General features: G+C 42.0%; 1 protein-coding gene across 3 annotated transcripts in view; it reads right to left on the reverse strand.

Annotated features, from left to right (window-relative positions):
* Nucleotides 1-700: 700 nt before the first annotated feature.
* Nucleotides 701-24,393, reverse strand: part of map2k6 (mitogen-activated protein kinase kinase 6) — a 29,098-nt gene continuing 5,405 nt past the window's right edge. For 2 of the 3 annotated variants that reach the window (XM_067487551.1, XM_067487550.1), the window contains exons 2-12: nucleotides 19,111-19,171; nucleotides 18,149-18,197; nucleotides 17,521-17,634; nucleotides 16,742-16,861; nucleotides 15,576-15,692; nucleotides 15,442-15,493; nucleotides 14,591-14,718; nucleotides 14,429-14,506; nucleotides 13,191-13,330; nucleotides 11,339-11,384; nucleotides 701-11,052 (exon numbers count right to left, since the gene is read on the reverse strand). In XM_067487551.1, coding sequence (XP_067343652.1) covers nucleotides 10,975-11,052; nucleotides 11,339-11,384; nucleotides 13,191-13,330; nucleotides 14,429-14,506; nucleotides 14,591-14,718; nucleotides 15,442-15,493; nucleotides 15,576-15,692; nucleotides 16,742-16,861; nucleotides 17,521-17,634; nucleotides 18,149-18,197; nucleotides 19,111-19,171 — 983 coding nt within the window. In that variant the 3' untranslated portion in view covers nucleotides 701-10,974. Of the gene's footprint in view, nucleotides 11,053-11,338; nucleotides 11,385-13,190; nucleotides 13,331-14,428; nucleotides 14,507-14,590; nucleotides 14,719-15,441; nucleotides 15,494-15,575; nucleotides 15,693-16,741; nucleotides 16,862-17,520; nucleotides 17,635-18,148; nucleotides 18,198-19,110; nucleotides 19,172-19,970; nucleotides 20,002-24,393 lie in introns of those variants that run through there. The other variant, XM_067487553.1, reaches the window with a different exon arrangement.

Here is a 24,393-nt window from a genome sequence, read left to right on the forward strand (position 1 = left end):
ATGAATGGGAAATCTTTGTGTCAGCGGGTGATGACTTTTACATGAACAATCCGAGACCAGAGAAAAGGAAGAAGCCCTCACCCATCTCATCCTCGCACAAGCTCCACTATGACTGATTCATGTCTTTCCCAGTTTGTGCAGGAAAAACAGCATAAACACTTGTGAGAGAGGGGGAGCAGGTTGGAGGGGGGGGGGGGCTTACAGGATGTTGTTTGACTTTTAGATCCTGTTTGCTTCCTTTTTCCCAAGGAGCTACGCTAGTGCAGGTGCACGAGCAGCCCCCCTCCCCTCCCCTCCCCTCCACCACCTCCAGCTCTGTGACCCTCTCTCCCCTCCCTTTTGACCAAATAAGTGCTGCTCTTCCCCCCTTTTTTTTTTCTTTTCTTGGTGGCGATGTTACTCTCTACAAAGCCTTTCATTGTAATTCAGATGTTTTGGCAATGGTGGTGCATTAGAGATTAGGGAGGATGGAGGAATCAGGGATTAGCCTTATGTAACTCTTCCTTGAAAATATCCACTTGTCAGTTGTGTCATGCCACTGCAAAGCCTGAGGCCTGCGTGGTTTGCTGTCATGCTGCAGAGGCTTTACTGCTGCTCTGGGTCAAGTAACATACAGTTCAATAAAGTTAGAAGATGTCGTAAAATATGCATTAAAGCAGTTAAATATACAGTTGCTCGTAGGTGCAAAACACAAAAAATATTTCAGGAAACACAAACAGTTTTACTTAACACGACCACAAAAGGGAAACAACATTTTGCAAAACATTTTACAACACAAGGAGAAGTCAGATTACGGAACACAGACAAGACCGCTGGCTCCCGATTGGACACAACCAAAGTCAATCAAGACCTCAGGAGTCAGGAGTGAAATCCATACCTGCTCTGTAACCTAAGTGTAGTTGGGTTGTACGCGCCATCTACAGCCACTTCTTTTTCGACAACATCAAAGAAGCAGGATGTAATGCTGCTTTTTGTTTCCTAGAAGCACAAAAAAAATTCCCTGTCTGTGCAGAAACCTTAATCCCCCAACCCTCAGAGGCTGCATTTCATTATAATTCATTCTCCAGTTTTTAAGTTCACTACTCAAAGGAGTTTCCATGACATCATCAGCTGTCAGTATGAGAGGCCAGTCGCTTATGTTCTGAAATTCAAACCAGGGCACAGCAGCAGCAGAGCAGCCGTGCAGCAAGTAATCTCCCACCCAGCGACCGAGTGAAAATGGTGGCACAATATAAGTATGTGAATGTGTGTTGGGGGGAGAGCAGACAGGTTTGGAAACTGTAAATCATTTGTAAAGCAAGAACTTAGACATTGTTTTGATTTTTTAAATAATGTGTTATTGTATTTATACTTCATGCACATTTCTCACAATGTTCATTTCTGTGATTACTGTGAATAAGCTTCATGTAATGATATGTAAACTTATTCTAAGTTATATAATGCAAGGAAGTCTGTGCACAGAGCAAATGTTAATAATTAGGTGTTGGTGAAATTTAAGCAAAAGAAGAGTTAATTATACTTTAGATAGAGTCAGACACAGTGCAACCAGAAAGTATTTGTTATGTTACAGCCTTATTTTCCAAATTGATTAAATTCTTTATTTTCCTCAAAATTCTACAAACTAGGCCCTGGTGGTTCCAACTTCTTCCATTTACAGATGATGGGGGCCACTGTGCTCATTAGACCTTCAATGCTGCAGAACATTTTCTGTGCCGTTCCCCAGACCTGTACCTCGATACAATCCTGTCTCAAAGATCTACAGACAATTCTTTGGATTTCATAGCTTGCTTTGTGCTGTTACCTGTGGGACCTTATATCGACAGGTGTGTGCGTTTCCAAATCGTGTCCAATCAACTGAATTTCCCACAGGTGGACTCCAATTAAATTGTAGAATCAGGATCCACCAGAGCTCAATTTTGAGTGTCATGGCAAAGGCCATGAATAATTATGTACATGTGATTTATTTATTTCAATTTGCGAAGATTTCAGACTTCCTTCACATTGTCATTATTTGATATTGTTTATAGAATTTAGCGGTAAATAATGATTTTGATCCAATTTGAAATAAACAGTTGGTGTCTAAGGCATGAGGTGACATCATTTTCCTAATAAGTCAGCACTTGTATCATTTACAAACTCCACTGATACATATAATACGTAGAATATTTAGCTTCTCTCATTACTTCTTATGTTGCCATTTACCTTTTACTAGGGAGCTATAGACACAAAAAATGTTAAGGTACCTACTGTAGGTGGGAGTTTGAAGTACATGTACATTACTGGAGCATGTTATGTTGCTTTTATGGGATAAATCTGGCCCATTATCAAGTTTAACCCTGTTTAAAATGCACCTCAGCATAAATAACATTTTATTAAAAAAAAAAAAGGCTCCCGGTAACATAAAGGTGCTGCATGTTTGAGAGCTCTGAAGTCAAAGAGGAACCTGAAAAGATGCTTGAGGGTCAAGAAGATTTGATAAGAAGCAACTAGGACCATGACAAACAAGCCCTCAATGCTCCATAAATAATGAATAATACTGTTTGCTTTCTATGAACGATGGAGGTTTTCCAACCTCAAAGGTGAACTTTGCTCCCCGAGGCCTGAAAGATGGTGGTAAAGGGAAGGAAGACAATGTGTTGATGCAGCATGTAGCTAAAAATATCCAACTCCCAACTTAAAAGTCTGTGTCTAACAGCTTTTTAAGGTGTGTGCGTGTCAAAACACACTGTGTCGGAGCAGGTGGTGTGTGAAAAACGAGGAAGCCCAGGTAGTTTGCTTTAAGGTGGGGGTCCTCGCACACACACGTGTCCAATCATCCGTCAGCACACTGTTTAGATTTTACTGGATTTGTTGGGGTTTGTCAGTGTTCACAGGAGATTCTGTGTTTTTATTTTCTATTTTTTCGCACGGCACATCCTCATACGGTACGTGCGCGGAAGTTCAGCGGGTCCACATTCCAGCCCTGCAGTACTACGTGACATTACTCTGTCGTTCAAAGGTTTTACAAGGCAAACACATCAGTCCAGGCTGTGAGAAAAACTAAATCTTAATGAGATTTTAACGATAACAGAGTTTTATACAGAACTAAATACAATTCTTTCCATTTTTAATATTTTTAAATTCAGCGTGATTTTAAAACAAAGTAAAAGAAAGTTTAAAAAAAGGATTGGTGATATATGACACAGCAAGGTTAAAAGGGGCTGAAAGATTTAGATTCAAAGGTGACATAACTACGCTTCAGGAGAATGTTATTGACATGTTCTTAAGACCTGCTTTACTCTTGGAAGAAGAAACTGTGAGACGAATCCAGTTTGCTGAATAAAGTCATTGTAGACAGTCTGACGACCTGCTCTGACTGTTATCAGGTCATTCAGTTATCTGTTGTTATCAGCATAATCAACTCTGTGATCTAAAAATTACGCTGCCTGTGAACATAATGAGAATTTGTTGTCATGTAATGTGAATAATGAGTTGCAAATATTTGGATTGATATATTGATAAAATGTTACCAATGTTACATATTTTTTCCTAATGTTTTAGGAGAAAGGGGCGACAACATAGATATGGACCAGGTGGTGCCTGCTCCACATGCTGGTAGACTTAGCAGGTCATTATCAAGAATGACTCTGTGCTGTTGTGTTTGGTTTGGCCACAAAAGTAAAATAACATTTTAGAAACATCTGAATTCCTTAGATGATCCTCAGTGGTTTTATATTTCCCCTGTGCACACGTATTCGAGCATCTCTTGGCCTCCCTAAAATAAAAGCCACACTGAAACAACAGAGCAGACAAGGAGCTTATTGTGTAAAAATACCTCTTTTTTTATTGAATTTCCATCATTACAATTGCAGTTTGAGCAATCTAAAATATTTATAGAAATTCATTGAGCTCTAAATGAACAGTCATCAGTCTTTAGCAGAGGCTTTAGAGACGTGTAAATATACTGAGAACTTCACTTCCCACGGGGCAAGGGAGCTGTAGCCGTTGCATGTAACCCACCCCGTACCCACCCAACAGCAACGAAAAGACCCTCTTCCACGTACAGTAGCGTCTGTGGATACATCTTATTCGGAAAAACCAGCCCAGCGCCACACTGACACATCCCCCCACCCCGAATAAAAGAACACAACTACGCAACATCAGAAGTCACATACAGCTGTGTGTACCAGCAGTTTACCACCTGCGACAGAGAAACAGAAAAGTCCGCGGTTCACAAAGTCATGTTGTAGTATTCGACCTCGCGAACGCTTGAAGTGAGAAGTGTTGTGCAAAAGATGGGAATAAAAAAAAAAAAAAAAAACCTTAGCACAGTTCACACACAAACAACAGAGTTACACCCAGTATATTCTTTGTAAATCACTTCGTAAAGGGCTGAGAAGTGACCCCCATACACACACTGCCTTATTCATATTTTAATCATCTGCTGACACTAAATTTGAGTCCGATTTCCTCTAAACTTTAGTCTATCTTACACATGAGTTGTCCCGTTCCAGTAAAAGCCAGAAATCATCGCATCAACCAGAAGTACGTGCCTGCTGCTGGGCACTGGACAGGAGCTGGAATCATGATGGGATGTGACAATAATTGCCCATAAAGGACAGTTTCCCCTCGGACGTCCTGCCCCCGAGGACCCCAAGTGGCCGAGGGGTTACTCAGCAGGTGAGATGCAAGACACAAATAGACCCGTGGACGGGAATTCCCACATGTAAGCAGACGTACAAACAAGGATCACACAGACGACACAAAGAGCCTGGCCTGTAGCAAAAGAGAGGCCGAAACAAACACGAGCAAGTTTTCAGAAGAGGGGACGGGGAGGCGACAGCGTGTATGTGACTCACTATCATCTTCCCAATGATAGAGCCAACACACACACACTGAGGGAAATACCATGAAAACTGAGTATGAGTCAGCCGTGATCAGAAGTGTCCGTTTGGCTGAGCGGAGGAAATAAACAGGTAGCTTGGCTCTGAAAATAGATGAAGAGTATCACACACATCCAACAAACCATCTATCGTTCTGACATTATGGTGAAATTAATGTGCACATACTGAAGATTCTCAAATAAAACCCCAAAATGAGGGGCACGCAGGGTCCTGTTCTAGCTGCTACTCTCCCAAATCCACACTTTATACTACTATTAACTACTACACCAGCTTCACAGTCCATGTCTGCAGTTTTACTATTTCGATTAAAAACACATCTGAAAAAAAACTTACACACCGTGTTTGTACTTTTGTGTTAAGAAATTGTGCCGGAGATGCAATCAGTGTATTTTCCATCATTAATCAGCTGCTGCTTCTCATTTACACGCTGGCTGGGGGACTAGTGTTAAGTTAACAGATATGAAACTCACTAATAAAACCGATAAACATACGTCTCACATGTCGGATTTTTTTTCTACATTAGTTTAAGTGTACTTGTTTGAACAAAACCTTTTATTCCAAACCTAGTTATAAGTAGTATAACTATGAACCGAGAGGCAGCTACTGGTTTTAACCATCAGTAGTGCTACTGAGAAAATGTTTAAAGGATCACTGGTATTGAACTTTTGGATTCAATTTGAGTAGTACATGTAAATTATTGCTAACGAATTTCCCTTTGACTTCCCTGTATTAAAATATCTCCCTTGCTCTAGCTGAAAAACTCCTCCAGGTGACATCACTTGGAGGAACCGGTTCAGATTATATTATCTTGTTGCTCACACTATGGAGGTTATGATCGGGGTCGACCTGCTTTTCCAGAGCTCCTCCAGATGACATAGGCTGAACTCCTAATGATCAAAACACCTCCAGGTGATGTCATCAACCAGCCAGAAGCAGAGAAATGTTTTAATGCAGGGAAGTCAGACGTATGTTTCATTGCATTAATGCACATTTACACCGTAAACTAAAGCCACAGAAAGCAAGTTGAAAATTCTTGTTGACTTTAAGAATTTGTACTTGTTTTTCACGTGTCTGTACGCAGTAATGTGATACACACTACGAGTTTAAATCTAATCCAGTGACTGACTGAGGTGATGGCAGTGATTTACACTGAGAAATGCTGCAGGGACAAGCAAACAGAATAGAGAATCCCACAGTTACAGCTCCTGTCTGAGAATTTACACCATCACCCTTTAGTCTATATATATATATATATATTTTTTTTTTTTTTTTAAACAGTAAAATTCTCCTCATGTGAGCGTGTGACGTGGCTCCTCGCAGTGCAAAACATCACAGCAACATGCAGTGTCAGAGTGTCCCCGAGAGAAAGGAAAGGACAAAAACAGTGTTTAAGCATCATTCACAAAGAAGGAAACGTGTTTCAAAGTAAACGTACACCACAGAACTGCATTGTTAGGCACTTAAACGACCTACAAGTACTACACAGGCCTAAATCCCTGCTATGAGAGCGTGGACATGATGACGAATTTCAGTTTCTTTCAACTGGATGTCAGAGTGTCTTGACTGGTTCTCTCCTGGACGCTGAGCAGTCTGAATACACTGCACCCCTCCTCCTCAAAAGGCTGCCGGCTCTTTGGTCACCTTCGTTAAATCAGTGAAAATGAAGCGGATTTTCTGATGACCAAAGAGGATTCTGGGGGTTCTGCTCATCACGAGAGCCTCAGGGACTCGCTGGGGTCTTTCCAGAGGATGCAGGACGGATCAGGACAGACCTGTGCTGCAGCCAAACATTTGAACTCTGCTAATAAAACCCTAAGGATTGTACCACTGGTGACTGGCAGTGAGATTTGTCTTCAGTGATGAGATGGGAACTGATGATGGAGGGTGACAGATTGCTACAGCAAATAAAGAGAAAATGAAGCTTAATGAGCTTTAACCCGTGAACAGTGAACTAAAGGTTGTAGGATCAGAGCTCAGGAGCAGTTTATAGTGTGAAGGGTTAAAGGAAGGTTGCTTATCTTGTTGCTTCCCCAAAACAGGAAACTGTGGTCACTGCATTGATTGACAGCATGGACTGATGTGGACAAAGGTTTTGTTGTGAGTGGCAGCAAAACAGGAAAGACAAAGTATTACTTTGCATGACATAGGAAGCTAATAAATGGTTTGTTAAAAGCCCAATCTGTGACTGGTGTCTCCAGTTTTCCAGCTACTGCATGTTTGACAGGACCTGTCTTAATAATGTTCTTTTCCAACATTGCTTAAAAGTCTGTTTGAGGTCTTTGAATCTTTCAGATCTTTTCTGGTGGCATTAGAGAATGTGCATCTATGTGCACAGCCATGTGCCAAAGTGTCATTTTTGTTACTACAACCTGAGGGCGACGTGGGTAACGGTGATGAACTACTAGCATATTCACTTGAAACTGATATAATAATTACGAATCTACACCTGTTTTTCTGATATTTTAAAGATTAATAACACAAACCAACCTTCAACATTAGCATAAAACATTTAAAGCTCAACATGTGAAAGGTGTTGCTTGTTGTGACAAAGTCAGAAAAACTCTTTTCCTCGGCCCTACAGCTCCTTCAGCTCGAGTGTTTTAGCATGTTTCACCTCAGTATTAGTTGACTTTACTGGAAGCTTGTGCAGGAACCAGTTACCGTAAAGCACTGGAGTTTTTATATAAGGGAAATGTGTCCTCCTCCATGTGAAGGAAACGTTGGAGAACTTACAGCCTCAGCTGTTGAAGTCACTTTGTACCACAATCAGTGCAGAGGCATCATCGTCACTAGTTTAGTTAAATGCTAAGTGTCCAGGAATAGTCACTGAATTTAACACCTTAGAGAAATTAAGAGGATAGAAGATGCCACAGACTGGTCACAAAATGATGCAGATAATTCAACACACTGATCTACAGCAATGCGTCACCATTGGGCATTTTCTAATACATATACTGCCAAAAATGAGCCATTAGCTGTTATTGTAGCAATAATCTTCAAAATCAGGTTTAGCGAAGATCCTGAGGATTTGGCTAAACCAAACTTTTAAATTCAAACTGACAAATCTGGTAAATTTAAAGCACAAATTAGTTTTTATGAACTAAATAAATCTTGCTGAAAAATATACAAACAAAGCTCTGTGTTTTCATATATTAAGTTATATTACGTTTCATTACGTTAATTAAAAAAACTGTTTGTTGATTGAGATGATTTAGAGTGTGGCTGATACCAAAACAGAACTGAAAGGAGATCCGACGTTGGACTTGGTCCCATTAGTGGCTGGAACCACGAGTCCAAAGGCTAATGTTGCTTACGTTTGCCATAACAACTAACATGGCCATGATTTTGTGTTTACAGGTTGTTTTGTTTCCCCCCAGCAGCAAGAAAATCTATGAATGCAGCTTTGAAAAAAATATTTTAAAAAAATCAAGCTTTTGTGTTTGTCCATTTATGAACCACGTAACTGCACATTAATCTATTGTTAATATGACCACACTGACTAGAATTAAACTATTCGTACATTCATTTCACACAATCACATGCGTGTGGTGGTAGCAGGCCATGAGCCTCTAAGCAACAATCAAAGAAACTTAAAGGGCAAGTTCCCCAATTTTCAACTTGTTTTCTAGTTTAGGGTGTAAATGTACATCTGACTTCGCTTTATCAAACTATTTGTGTGCTTCTAGCTGAAAAAGGAGGAGGATGATGTCATGATGTCCTCTAGAGGAGTTCTGGAAAAGCAGGTTGATCATGATTACAAACTTCGTAGTGTGAGCAACAAGATGACATCATCTGAACTAAAGGTTCCTCCAAGTGATGTCATCTGGAGGAGTTTTTTTTATTATTTTTATATAGGAAAGTCAATGTTTAATGGAAGTTTAATGGCGTTTATTTACATCTACTAGCCAAACAACAACCAAAAGAAGCTAATTCAAAACCAGTGAAGACAAGAAGATGGATGTACACAGGATGTACACAGGCTGCCATTCAGCCGCACACAGCAGTTCAAGTTTCCCATTTTGACATCAGTACCTAAAGTCATCAGCTGGACTTAACATGGGCTGCCTCATGATTTCTGCCACCAGAAACCACCATGAGAGAAAGAGGAAATCAAGAGATGAGTCAACGATAGGGATGAGTGCAAGCATGCAGCAGAAACATGTCTTGAGACACACGACAACGAGAAACACGAAAAGGAAACAGGAGGCGGAATTGTGATGATGTGATGGAGAGGCAGAGATCCCTGCATCAGCCTTGTTGCAACACGCCCCCCTGTCAGTTTGTGTAGAGAGGCACATAGAAAGGCTTGCAGCTGAAAAGCATGTACACGAGAATCAAGAAGAAGACAACAAAAAACACACACACGAGAGAGAGAGAGAGAGAGAGAGAGAGAGAGGAGAGAGAGACTATTGGATTGCTCAAGTTTTCAGAGAGAAAACAGCAGTTAAAATAAATAAGAAAAACTGCAGTAAATATGATTGGGGGGGGACCTATTTCTAAATAATAATATAATAATTAATATTATTAATAATAATAATAATATTAGTTATGTTATCCAGTTCTTTTCATTGAACAAGGAGTAGAGGGCTGTGATTGGCTCAGTAAAGACAAGGAGAATTCAAGCACAAATTCTCCCACAACTGACCACAGTGTCAACACACACCTCACTGTGTGTGTGTGTGTGTGTGTGTGTGTGTGTGTGTGTGTGTGTGTGTGTGTGTGCGCGCGTGTGTTTCACATAGGGCCGCACGACCGACTGGATCTGCATTGCCAAGTCATCCTGTAACAACATGCACGGCTCATTCTTGTGTTACAATGAGTGTGTGTTCACCTCCGAAAAATCGCGTTCGTATTTCAGCTGCAGTGGCCACAGATCTGATCTGTGAGCAAACCAGATGGGATTTTGTGGCCCACAAGTTCTAGATTAGCAACAGTTTTTTTGAGGACATTGCAACTTTTGTGTTTGATGAGTTTTTTTGTGTTTACTGGATCATCCATGAGCATCTACAGCTTTCTGACTGTTAAGGGAGCGATGTGCCCTTAGATCACTGGATGAGACAATGTGCCAACTGGTTCATTTCCAGCATCTTTGCCTTGAGTGCCTCATCACTGCAAGGTGCAGAAAGCAGGACACGATGCAAAAAGTAAGCTGCAGAAATCTCAGTGTTTGCGTCAGTTGCAGGATAGAAATCCATCTAATGCAGACTTTAACTACGGAGCATTCTCGTGCACGGCTCCTCTGGCTAACGTGTACATAAGTTCAGGGTCTGAAAACAGCCTCGTTCTGATTATGCCACTTGGCAGATCACTGTTGCTGCACACGCTCTGTACAATACGAACGCCTCAGCCCTCCGAACACACACACACACACACACACACACCCGCAATCACACACACACGCACACGCACACCGACAGGCAGCCAAGAGCCCAAAATGTGTAGTAGACCTCTGCTGCAATCAGGGGAAAGCAGTTGAAGTGCAGCACCTTTTGCCCTCAAAGTGAGGTCTGCAGGTCTTCAATGATCAGACTCTACAACTCTTCCTCACTGGCCATCTGAGCCCAGTTTTACCCAGAGATATAATCTGTTCTGTACATGCAGTCAATTAATAAACCAATGCAACAATTGCTTTGAGTATACACACATTTAGATTATACACAGATAGCAATATATCATTCATATTTTTATATAATCTGCACCTCTTTGCACTTCAGTAAATGAAAAAAACAAAACAACAACTCATTGACTAATAATGTTGGTGTAGTACTGTAGGTCGTGCAGAGAGGTGGCACAAATCTAACCTAACGAGGGACTTTTTGCATACACACATCTTTAATTATTCCCTATTATGTGTGAGGCACCTGTCTCCTCCACCCACCCTCATGCAGGTGATGTACAGAGGACACGGAGGCCAGGTTGGGGCAGGGACAAGCTTTTGGCTCTGCCTGGTCACATTCTCCTCTGAACTCCATTTGCCCGTTTCTGGAAGTGGGAGGAGGGGGCTGTGCAGGTAATGGAGGGGGGCTTTTTGTTTGTTTTAATTTTCTTTCAACACATCCTCCCTCCCTCCACTTCCTGCAGTCGGGGCAGCTCAGTCTCCCAAGATGACTGTCACAAAACTAGCCACGTCGGTTTCTTTGGCCTCATGGGAGGTGAAGAAGGGATGTTGCTGAGGAGGAAAATTACATCAGTTTAGTCTAATAATTCTAATAATTCAGTCTAATCAGAGACTCACTGTTTTACAGATAAGGTGAGTCCAATCAGGTTCGAGCAGAGGACTTTGCAGCCACTTAAAAAAAGACTGTGTCATTGCCCCCTCCAGTGGCAAGGTAACAGTATTACAAGTTGCATAGACAAAGAGGAACAGACAATAAAGCAGCAATAATTACAATAATAATAATAATAATAATAATAATAATAATAATAGGGATAAATGAAAAATATACCACACTCACCATGAGTTCTGTGTAAGTCGGCCGCTCTTTGGAAACTTTCTTCAAGCTACAAAAACAGAAAACAATCAATTTTAATTGTGAGTCATCACATATGAAAATGATTCTCAAGCTCTACGTCCTGAATCCTTAGATGTGAGATTCTGCTGTTTTTCCACAGGAATAAAACTACGGGAAACAATCAGAACTGAGTGGGCTCTGCTGGTACAGTAAATCAGTGCAGATACCTGACAAATCCAGAATATGTGGCTTCATCTAATCAGTCATATGATCCTGACATAACTCTCAAACTGGATCTGAATTTAAAGATCGTGGTTTTGCACTAAAGACAAATCTGTCTTATGCCTCATACAATAATTACGTCACAACCGCAGTTAGATTCACAACAAACTGTGTGTCCACTCAAAATGGATGGATTCAAAGATGCATTTGCACCTTTTCAAAAATCAGAGTCCTGTCTATCTCACACTGTGTATTTCCTGGAAACACCAAGAATTTTCTGATCCATCTGAGATGCAAAAAGAAAAATCAATCAAAAGAAAAATCATCTCAGTTGTTCACGGTTGCTCACAGAAGCATGGATGCTTTAAATAGATCGACAGGAATTACAGATAATCTGTCCACATTTGATTGTTGGATCGTTGTTTTGTAAATATCAATAATTTGGGAAGCACATATTGATTTTAATCTATTGGTCAGATTGAACAGCCTTCACTTCATGACGTTTTCATTAGTTGTCTTTGAGATGTGCACAGAGGAAGATGGGTAAACGTGAGGACTGATGTTATGATGGATGATCGACAAATATCAGGTCTGGTGTAACGTTAAAATTATGGGGCTTTGGGGAAAATCAAGCAAGATAACAACGGAAATAATAAAATGCATGTCTGCCTGCTCCAAACAAAGACACAACAGGAGCAACTGTCTGTGCCAAAGATTGTCTATAAGAGGTGCGAGGTGTCACTCTGTTACAGAGTGTACTGAATGTGTCTGTAGTCCCCAAGAAAAATGCTCGTTAATAAATCAATAAATCAAATTGTACTTCTGAACCCAGACCTTCACAGCTGTCAATAAAATCAATTGGTAAATATCCAAAGTGCATAACAATGTTGATTCCCAGTCACACACACTCACACACACCGATGGTGGTGGCTGCCGTGCAAGGTGCTCACCTGACCCACCGGGAGCAACTTGGGGTTCAGTGTCTTGCCCAAGGACACTTGGACATGTAGATCGAACCACTGACCCTGTGGTCCATGGTCGATTGTCTTACTGACTGAGCTACAGTCGCCCAATTGATCTTCAACCTTCTTCTGGTACACACACACACACACAGTCACTGATTTTCATCTTGATTGATATGAAGGTCTAAGCTGCAGGACAGTGTCATGTCTGCACATTTTACGTGTCCCAGCTGTGAGGAGCTGCAGCCTGTTTTAATTGAATTTTGGCTCAAAAGCTACTTAAAGACTGTTTTATTCTTAAAGTCAACGGATTTTATGATACACTGAGCTGTACTTGATTTTTTTAAACCTTCTGAAGACAAAAGGTTTTCTTGGATTTTAAAAACTGCAGAAGCAACAAAGAAATGTCCCAATCGACACCATCTGGTGACTTGGGATTAATGCACATTTTGTCTGAATTGTTGTGGCTTTGTTGACACAGTGACTCTGCTACGTTCTTGTCTTCAGCCACGAGTGGGCAGTTGTTGTGTGTCTGTGTGTGTGTGTGTGTGTGTGTGTTTGTGTGTGTGTAAAGAAAGAAGAACAACACAAAGAAAAATTTGGAAATGAATGTGTTGGCAGAAGTTGTCTGCCTGGTGATGAAGATGACGATGAGGATGAGGAGGACATACCACTGAGAGGTGAAGTCAACAAACTCTGGGGAGAACTGGTCGGCAGGAAGCTGAGGCGAAGGTTCTTCCACCACCTGCTTCAGCTGCTGGAAGGGGGTGCCCCACGAGTCGTATGGGAAGCGCAGGATGGCGAGCTCGATCTGAGCCACACACACACACACACACACACACACACACACACACAATAAATATATTGGGTATCATTGTATATACTATATACAATGATACTTTACGCTACATCAGAGCGTGTTCCTCACGTTGCTTCGGCATGAGTTTTTATGCCGGATGTCCTTCCTGCCACAACCCTCCCCTTTTATGGGAGCCACCGAGGGCTACCTGGTCAGGTGGGCTTCCAACCCACAACCTTCTGCATCCCAACCCGTTCACTACATGTCACACTGTGAATGGTTAAATGTGAATAGAAATTTGAATTTGGATGTGATTTTAGATCATTTATTGACTGTGTGTACCTGTATCTTAGACTTATTAATGTCCCATATTTCTTAGAAAAGTCACATTTTAGTGTCCATGATTTCACTTGTAGCTTCAGTTTTCGGCTACACATGTTTGAGTCCACACCTCTGCTGCTGTTCCTCAGGTCCTATTTCCACGTACAGCTGCAACAATTAACCAGAAAAAAACTAGTATTTGTGTGTTGCAGCTTCTCAGATGTGCTTCGGGCTGACGGACTGTCCATCAGACTGGTACTGCTTCGCTTCACAGTCCTTCTCCTCGAGCAGGGCGAGTGATGGAGGCTCCAAAGCAGCGGTTTATTAAAAACACTGAGAGCTCGCTCGGTTTATGAAGGATCTCAAACTGCTGAACTCCCCCAGTTCAACTCGATCACATATCTCTCCCCACAGCAAACATTTAGTGTTCTTATTAAAATTCACATTATGCTTGTGCCGGAACATTAAAAAATAGCTAATTTAATAAGCAGAGAGAAGCCAGATTCAAATGATGGGAAATTGCCATAAATTGCTGAATCCTTGAAACCGAAATATTCTCTGGCCTCAGTTGGCAACGTGCAAATGTGAAATCTATGAATATTAAACAACTCATAATAGAACGTCTAGACTGTCTTTTTTATTAAATATTTTTTACCTTTTTATTCTGAGTGTCATCCTCAGTTACTGAACCCGAACGAATACGTTCAGGATATTCAAAGTCTGCATGAGGGTAATGAGAGTGAGATGAAGTGCTGAAAATGAAATGTAAATCAATAAAAGCTGAATTACCATTGTGATTCCTAAACTCCAGATGTCCGATTTGACGTTGTAGCCTTTCTGGTTGGTCTCAGGGTTGATCCTCTCCGGCTGCAGGACACAAATTCAGAGGATGGTCAAACACTGAATCGCACAAACGTTTTAACTGTTTCTATGTGGTCTCCTCCTACTCACCGCCATGTAAGGTTTGCAGCCAGCATCCATTGTTTTAGCCACGGAGTCCACCAGGTAGCCGCTGATGCCAAAGTCGCACATCTTCACCTGCCCCTGAGTGTTAATCAGCACGTTGGAGGGTTTCACGTCTAAGCAGACAAAGGACAGAGATGGTTTTGTGCAGCCACAGTGCAGATTCAGATGCAGAGCTGTGGTCATTAAGTCAGTCACTTCTAATCTGTCTAAGTGACCACATGGAGCTTTGATGCAACAGGAGCCAAGCGGTGGTCACAGCCAGGCCAGGAAGCTTTTACCCTTTGGTGACCATCACAGTGCGGCTGTTAAACTGACGACAAATCAATTATGGGTAAAAGTTCTGCAGGTCATTTTCAAACTCGTGTTGGAACAGTTTCAGATCGTTCATCATCATTTCATGAAGTCATTAGAGGTTCTCTCTACATTAAACCAGGTGTGTTCTAAAAGGCTCCAGGTTGTTTCTGCATATACCTCTGTGTGTGTGTGTACACATTTTTGCATTTGACTGATGACTGAGAATCTTCACCAACATGTAGACGTGTGGTATGTTGTGGTGGACAGGGGTCAGAATGGGACCAAAAACCCTGTTCACTGCAACAATACAACCAGCAGTGGTGTTAACATGACTGAGCGTCAGTGTGGCACCAGCTTCGGCTGGTGCTAGTTCATGAAGTGTCTGCAGCTCAAATGATACAACAAATCCCATTTGAACAAGTAAAGAAACAAAGTTGCTCGCTGCAGCTGAGTGATGATGCAGGACAGGAGAGGAAACTGACTTTAATGGGTTCCTTTACTTTAATGGGTTTTTTTTAATGGGTTTCCACTCTGGCTCTTACCTCTGTGTATGACTTGCAGGTTGCTGTGCAGATGCTCCAAAGCTTTCACTATCTGTAATAACAAAGGCCGTTGATAAGCGGATGAGGGTCACATTACATTAGCTTTTAGCTGTTAGCGTTTGGAGGAAACCCACCGACACGGCAATCTTTCCCAGGATGTCCTCGGGAATGGTCAAGCCTTTCTTGATCACCTGCTTGTAGAACTTGTCGAGGGAGGTGTCCATCAGCTCCATGCAGATCCAGACGTCGCCCTGGCAACAGACAAGTCAAGGTTGGAAAGAGACCAGGAAAACGACAACAAAGCAACAAAGCGCCCGGCCGGATTCCAAACAGACAGGAAGCTGCAAGTTTTTCCACTGTTTTATTCACAGTGAGGAAATCCTGAACATCCACTGGCTGCTCCATGAAGTCATCTGCTGCCAAAAATCCTCAGAATCCTCATAGGTTCTGGTTGCTAATAGAAGGAATAACATCTTTATGGAAACAGACATTTAATATTAGATTGTTAAAAAATGAATCTGCAGATTTCTTTAAAAATTAGTTCATTGTTTGGTTTACAAAATGTTTAGAAGATGTAAAGAATATTAAATAAAAGGTTTCTGAAGCACAAGGTGGTGTCCTTAAAGGGCATCTCCACTAATTTTCAACTTGCTTTCTATGGCTGTACTCTAAGGTATAAATGTACATTATGCTTTTACACTTCCCACTGGAATGTATTAAAATATTTCTGTTCTTCCAACTTAAAAAGTCCTCCAGATGACATCACCCAGAGAGGGTTTTCATTATCTGGGGGTCAGATAAGTCCATGGTATGAGTAACGTGATGACATAATCTGAGCTGAAGGTTCCTCCAAATGATGTCATCTGGAGGCTTTTTTTGGCTACAAAAAGTGAGATATTTTAACATAGAAATGAGAGGGAAGTTTGATGGCATTGGCAATGACTAGATCCAAAAAAAGCAAGTTCAGAATCAGTGAGAGCGTCCTTTGTAAGTTCCCAGATTCCCCAGGTTTGACATTTAATATCTCTTTGAAAATCATAAAACACGGGCAGCACTGTGGTGGCGCGGTCAGTGCTAGAAGTTTGACCTCACAACCGGCCGTGGCCTGAATAGGATAAGCAGTTACATGTATTGGATGGATAGATGGATCATAAAACTGCAAAAAAAATTCTAAATTGTCTCAAAAGACACAAAATGGGCACAAACACTTGAAAACTGCCCCAAAACAAACAAAAAGACAGTAAACGCAATCAGACACTAAATTCCTGCAAACGGCTCCATCAGTCCAACATCATGTTACCTCTCTGAACAGCGCTCCATAGAAAGTCACTGTGTAGAAACAGTCCACCGTCCTCATGGAGATGTCCAGGTCCATGAGCAGCCTCTTCTGCTCCTGAGTGTTCACCGTGGCCCGGATCCGCTGTGAGAAGACAACAGGAAGCAAAGACGTTCAGAACAACAGAGGGTGACGTGATGCCCAGTTTGTTCAGAACAATCGGGAAAAAAAGGCAACGTGAAGAGACACGGTGGATGGACGAACCATCAAAAGGTTAATCAGGTTTGGGCTGCGAGTAGCAGGTATCGTAGGACAACAACTGGCACAGTATTTTCTACATTGCAAAAAAGTGACGTGAAGATTTGCGGCTCATTTAAAACCTGTATTTGACTGACGACAGCTTAAAGGCAACATCAAATGTTGAAACATTGATTATTTTTGTAAAATTCATCCTCAATTTTACTTTGATATCAGCAACATTTGTCAAAAAACTTGAGACAAGGGCGACAAGAGACAGTTGACATGGTAGTGAAAATATCCTTTGGGGTTTGTTTGGCAGCTGGTGATGTGATCCACTAAATTATCGGCAAATATCCTGCATTCAGTCAAGAAGGTGACAACAGGCTTTTCCAACAAGACAATGATCACAAGCAGTCGTCAAAACTAAAGGATTTAACACTTCTCTGTCCAGTGTCTGTGCTTCGTCAGGTTCCCAAACATTTGCACAATTACTTTGGAAGGCCTTAGAATTAAAACTGTGACTTTGGATTAAAGGATCGTCCTTTGCAAACAACCAAACGCACCTTCACAGCCATGATGAGGCCGCTGGGCACGTGCTTCATCTTGTCCACCACGCCGTACGCTCCCCGGCCGAGCTCGCAGATCTGCTCCAGGTCGTCCGCCTTCACCTCGAAATTCTGCTCCGGACAAACACAGCGAAAACAAGAGTGAGAAGTGTCTGAATCACTGACCACCATCTCCTTCACACTGCAGCAAGAGGCAAAAGGTTTTTTTTTTTTTTTAAACATGATTCAAGCAAAGCAAAAAAAAAAACAAAAAAAAAAAAGATGATCATTCACTTTGATGCGTGGCCAACTGGAGCAGAGCAAAAGCCGGCACCTCTGCCAATGGAAAATTCCACTTATTTGATGAGTTTTAAATAAATATTGTTACTGCCCGATGGGCAATAGCAGGCATTCCAAGCTCCCCATGATCACAAGCGTTCATTTGAGTAGTAAAGTTCAGCTGGGCGTCCTTTACAACCAGCCGAGTCTTTATTAAGCTGACCTCTGTACACTGAGAGTGAAGGATCTTACTCAACCAGTAATTCACCAGGAGAAAAAGGTAAACAATGAGCAGTTACGCAAGAGTCTCTGCTCAGAGAAAAAAATGAGAGCAAATCACAAATTGAGCCAAAGAAATGAAAATTACCTTTTCTCCGATGGTTACAGAAGCTTTTGAATCCAAATCTCTGGGGGGTCTGAAACACACAGGCAGATGTTTTATTTCCGATAAGCTTTTTGAGTCTAGCGTCAACAGAATAAGGCAGGAAGTAAAACGGTATAAAAAAAGATCTGTCAATGACACGTTGGAGAAAAACTAATTACAATGAAATGAAGACACAAACCATTTTTAAACCCAAACTTTGAAGCAGTCGTTAAAAAAACTAAACAAAACGGAAAAAGATGACTGACTGGTAAACTCCAGCTTTTCTGGAGCTTTCTGTTCTAAACACTGATGGTCACAGAAAAAGCTACAAAAGTTACTATAGGCTTTGTAAATCAAACGAAGGCTTATGTTTGTTTCATTCAAATTATCTTAATCCAATTAAAAATGTAAATGATACAAAAATATTAAAATATAAACTGATAAAAATTAAAAATACAAAATAAATGAACAAAATTAAAAATCAGTTGTGATTTATTACTTGTTAATTAGTTTAATTAATTAAATTAACAAATACTATTTTAAACATAAAATATATTTTTTACTCTACATTTTAAATACATATATACAATATAAATAAATACAATTATTAAAGAGTTTTAATAGATCTAATGTATTAAATAATCATAGATAAAAATTGATGTCTCTTAATGAAGATAATTCCCTTTTACACAAACTGAACCTCATCCGCTTCTCTGCTGCTGTTGCACTGGCAGCTGCAGCCTGAGCTGCGACGCTCAAAGAACAAACTGTTCAAATTATTCGGCAGAAGAAACGATGTCAAGTATCAGGAGTGTGATAGGAAGAAATGAACGCGCGTATGTTCCCACTCGTGTTCTGCTTACAGCGCCCAGGAGGAGAAACGTGAAGATGACCTCCTGCTGCCCTTTGCTGCAGGTGCAGGATGTGCATTAGAAATGTACAGAGAAGGTGGTAAAGGGTCTTACACTGCAGCTGGGGGTTGCTCGAACACCTCCCTGGAGAGCTTGAGCACCGGCTTCTTCTTTCCTAAAAACAATAAATACATAAATGCAATTAATACAAATCTTGAGAAATTCTGGGTTTTGAGGTGACTGTTGGGTTTCTGTTGAAATGAAAATTGCACTTGATGACATTCACATTTTTTATGTCATTAAATGGAAATGTTTTAAATTTCCCGCACAGGGGAAATGTGGCTGAGGTTTGTCTTTATCTGATCTGAGTGTCATCATGGTGCAGATTGTAAAACCCAGTGCGGCACGTGTGATCTGTGATCTGTCCAGAAAATCGGGTTTATTTTGATCCAGAAAGACAGAAAATCTCCACATGTATCCATTTGAAATGCATCTGCACCTAATGTCAGACGGGACACAGTTTGTTTGTCCAACAACATTTAAATTCCTGCAGAAGTGAAAATTTGCTGGTTTTCTCATTTAAAGTCCAGCTGCATCATTTCCATTATTGATTAGGACTGTGAGAGACAGCTGGCTGCAGACTAAGATGGCTGACTCCTAACCCCAGCTGCAAGTTACCAACTTTTTTCAGATGTTTCTGGGGTTTATCATCTTGGTCCGTGTTGTGCTGACGTTTATGGCTTCTGGCTAATATCTGCTATGTCCTGATGATGACCTTTGGCTGCAAACTCCTGAATATTTTTCCAAAGTTTCTGTTTTTCTTTTTTTTTTTTTTTAAATCTATAAAAAAGAAAAAAAAAATCAGAAAAAACTGTCTGCAAAGCCCAAAACACTGAATTTATCATATAAGACATCTTCCATTTAAAAAGCTGGGACAAACAGACTGATGAGCCTCCAGAGGGGACGGAACATACCAGGAGATGAAAGCATACTTCACTTCTTAACATAGCTCAGGATGAGAGATCGCTTGATTAGAGTTCATCCTGATTAACCTTTTACTTTCTTCTTCCCTTCAGCGTTAGACTCTGTAAACCTGATCCTGACTAGATTTCTTTTCCACACACGCAGCTGCAACTGAATCGAGGACTAAACACCGACCGATTTAAGGCAACGTTAACCTCAATCCAACCTTTGCCACATTCAAGGTGGAGGATCTGTGCTGAGTAACTGACAAAAAGCAGCTGCACTTCAGAAAGATTCAACGTCAAAACACTGATTATTCACAGCTTCTGTCCTGAGCTTGAAACAGCCATCGGGCACAAAACTCCCACTGATGCAAAAATGACTCAAATGTCCCGCAGCCTTCGTTCTCTGACTGTTTCTGCCTCGGTCAGATTGCAGAAAGCTTCTTATGCATCACGTCCCATCTACGTTATTACATTTCCTCCTGATGCAGCAACTGCAGACGCTCATCATCATCATCATCATCAACACTTACGACTGGATGAAGTAAGTGACTCCAGATCTCCAGATAATTAAACAAAACAGACGCAGAGAGCAAGAAGTAGCAGAAGAAGAGGAAGAGGAGGAGGATGATGTGGAGGTGCTGTACTGGTGGTTGGGCACCTTGTTAACAGGATGTCAGTGTTCCTGTGGGTGTGACGGTGTGTGTGTGTCTGCACACAGCATCTGCCTCAAACCTCCCTCCACTGGCTTGTGGCAGCACAAGTGCCTGCAGACCTGTCCTGCACACACACACACACACACACACACACACACACACACAGACACAGAGCTTTGAGGGAATATTTTCAGACACCGTCCCTCTGATGTAACAGCATGCTAATAAAAGAAACGTGAAGGTTTGTCTCTTTAAAAGAGGCGGAGCAGCACCAGAGGAATAACTGGAATTTCTCACGCTGCCGACTTCAGAGAATACGCAAACACATGAGCTGTGGTTGGGTCTGTCATTCAAAAAGCCCGTGTCCTGGCGGCACACGCTGCACGCGCACACACTTCACCGTGTCCCCATGTGTTCCAACAGTGCGGGGTGTGGCGCTGTCGTGCCATGCGGCCCTTCACTGGTGACCTCTTGGTGCCTGACTCCCGGTCTCCGCTTTCCAAAGCAGCTTTGTTGCACTAAAATGTCACTTTGAGCTCCTCCTACATGCATTTCCACAGACAACAATGGTAACTGGAAACCAACTCTTTGCCAACAGAAAACACTCACAGCAAGGTCACCTGCACTAAGCCGGCACAACTCTTCCAATGTGCCATTTTCTATTATCATGCCACATCTTAACAAAACACGTGTGCAGGAGAAATGTGCTGGAAAAAAGTTTATTTTTCTTTCAAACAATTAAGGGAAAATAAAAAAAAACTGGATCATTTCAAATTACCAAGACGTCAAACATAACAACACTGTTGCTGTGTACAATGTAGGTAATGTTCAGATCATGACCTGATGACACAAAGAAATTCAGGCTTTGTTTGCTTCTCAATACCAAAGAGTGGATATACTTCTGCAGAAATTATTCATTTAAGAAATAGTTCTGATCTTCCCCATCACACCTGCAGCGCCGCACACAAATCCGCTGCATTAATGTAGACTTGAATAACCAGGTTACAGTCGTTTTTTTCTGGAAAGGTAGATTTCTGTTGGAGAATGTAGCTTCTCTGCCATGTGTACGAGTTAGCGGGTTTCTAATCGGCCATCTCCAACCGTGCACGCACAAAAAAAACAAAAGTCAGAAAGGTTTGTTAAGTGCATGTGAACGCAGTCCAAAGACTAAACACCTCTTCTTGGCTTGTGGTGCAACTTTCCTGAGTAAAACATAAATGAATAAGGGGAAGTGTCTTTAACAAAACAGAACAAGCAGGTGCAGGTTCCACGGGAGATAAAGGACCAACACATGATCCACATCAATGTCAGAAATTCTGCTGGAAAGTGTTTGTGCTTCCAGCTGCTGCTACGACAAGGCAAGAAGCAGCAGGTTCCTCAGAAAACATTTCTAATTCAGATTTATCCTGCAAGCTTTTGAACATGCACAGTGCACCTCAGGTTACCCTGCAACACACACACCACTGTCCCAACATGAAGAATCAGGGTTGGAGGCACAGATGTGTGAAGCGCAGTAGGTCTCGGGAGACAGGTAGTGACGTGCTGCAGGCTGCGGTGCTGATGCAGGTCTTTCAGTACAAATCAGCCCGACATGTCTCAGCTGAAAGAGAAGCTCGATTCAGCGTGTGCACGGCCGTACAGCTCGAGAGCTGCTGCAAGAACGAAGGACAAAAAGAGAAGAGTAAACAGAGGTGTGAGAAAGAGACGGGGGGGGGGGCACAGGATTATGTAATGTGTTTGGCAGGAATGAGAAACTGCTCGAAGCTGTTCGTATCATAACAGAAAGCGAGGATGGAAAGAATAAAGCAAAAGTATCAAGTGAAGCTGAAACAATGATAAAATGACATTCAATTTGGATTAAGTGTTGATCATTTTGCTTTTTTGGGCAAAAATTCAAAAAAATTCCCTAGTTCCAGTTTGTCAAATGTGAAGATTTTCTCCAAGTTTGAACCTGTTGTTCAGTCAAATTGTAAAGTTAAACCACGAGTCATGAGCCAACTGAACTTCACTCTTTCTCTCTGGTTCAGCTTTGGAGTCGAGTTCTGGGATCTACATGTCAGTACTTCTCGGGAGGTGGTACTAAAAGCCCCCTGTGGACCCAGCTCAACTCGGCTCTACGCCTTCTACACATAAAGCACCACGTGAAGAGAAGGAAATTCAGCTCAGCTCACATGAAACCTCTGTGAAGGTGATGCCAAAAAGTACCAAGCAGCAGGAACCATCCACCATGTTTGCTCAATGGGAGGGGGACGATATAAGGGGGACCAGCTGAGGGGGAACCATTCAAGGGGAACCATCTGAGGGGGACACGCAGTATATTGGTGCAACATCTTGCTTCAGAAGTGAAATATTGTGACCTAACAAAGAGCTTAGCTGGAATAAAATCTTCAGCTTGCAGTTACAGTAGTTGACTGATCCTTTTAATCCACCGTGCAAATACTTTATGGGATGTAACTACGTGTTACTTCCCTTTGGTGATTTTAGACAATGTGTGACTGCAACATTTCTAATATCAACTGACTGATTAATTTGACTCTGTAACATGCAGAATGATGTGTAAAATGCACAGTGGCAATACTCAAGGCTCCACCACTGAGCCAGCAGCCCCCCACTGTTTCTTTGTATTAATGTATTCATCATATTCATAATACTGATATGCAGTAACATTTAAATGCAGCAGCTGGTGGACAAGTTATAATACTTGAACCTGAATGAAGTATAGTACTTATATGAAGTGTGTTACTGTATTTCCAAGATGACTAGGAAACAATGAGCGAACTAAAAATGTGTCTCCGACTTTCTCCCGATTATGTTGCATAACTCAAAGGATGCACAGCTCCTTCCTTTATTCTCGCTGAGCTCAGCATCAGACTTGCATTCTGCGGTGAGGCAGCGTGGGTTAATTAAAAGCAGCCACACATGAAGGAGATGGGCGCCTGTGCCGGGACACTCCTCCTTCCTGCTGAAACCAGCCACAACGAGGAAGGAGAATAAGTGGCTTCGTGTGGTAACGTGTGCAATTATCATATTTTCTCAACAAGCGACAGCGAGAACAGAACAGCTGAGGACGATAATGCTGCCAGTTTCTGCCACGCCCGACATGAGCATGCAATCAGCCGCATCACGCCTGCATGTCAGTTTGGGAGCAGTGAAAAGAAAAAAAGTAACTCTGACAGGGCAGTGTGTGTGTGTGCGTGCGTGTGTGTGAGCACCCAGAAAAAGTGGGTGCTAATAAGCCGTTGGTGATGAGGACACATGGGGCCTGCTGCTAACCCGTACACACACTCTGCTTGGAATTCCAACTATCCCAAATGTTGCTCAATGGAATTCCACAGAGCCAGAGGAAGACAGATCAATCATGCAGAGAGCGAGGCAGCGAACCACAACCTCTGACACAAGGAAGGACAGGAAGACACAGCAACGCACACGGAGGAAGGAGGGAGGGCTGAGAGCACAAAGACATTGGAGAATAACTCCAGCCTGAGCCCTCGGCCGTGAGGCCCCCTCCGACCACCCTGACAGTTTGTCAGATACTCTACACTCCCAAAGATGGCTGCTCCTTTAGGTTAACAGCTGCTGGACGCTCCTTTGGGAGCCCCCACCGGCTCATGCTGCACGTCCCGTGCACAGGGCTTAACTTCTAGACCGTGCAGCTTCAGGTCACCTCGGAGCTCCAGACTGCAGGTTTCAACACTGACCAACCTTCTGCATCACCTCAGTGCATCATTTCACATGCACTTTGTGTTTATGTTCCAATTGTCTGATTGGTTTGTGGC

This window comes from Channa argus, chromosome 20 (genome assembly GCF_033026475.1).
Source record: "Channa argus isolate prfri chromosome 20, Channa argus male v1.0, whole genome shotgun sequence".
Lineage (NCBI taxonomy): Eukaryota > Metazoa > Chordata > Actinopteri > Anabantiformes > Channidae > Channa > Channa argus.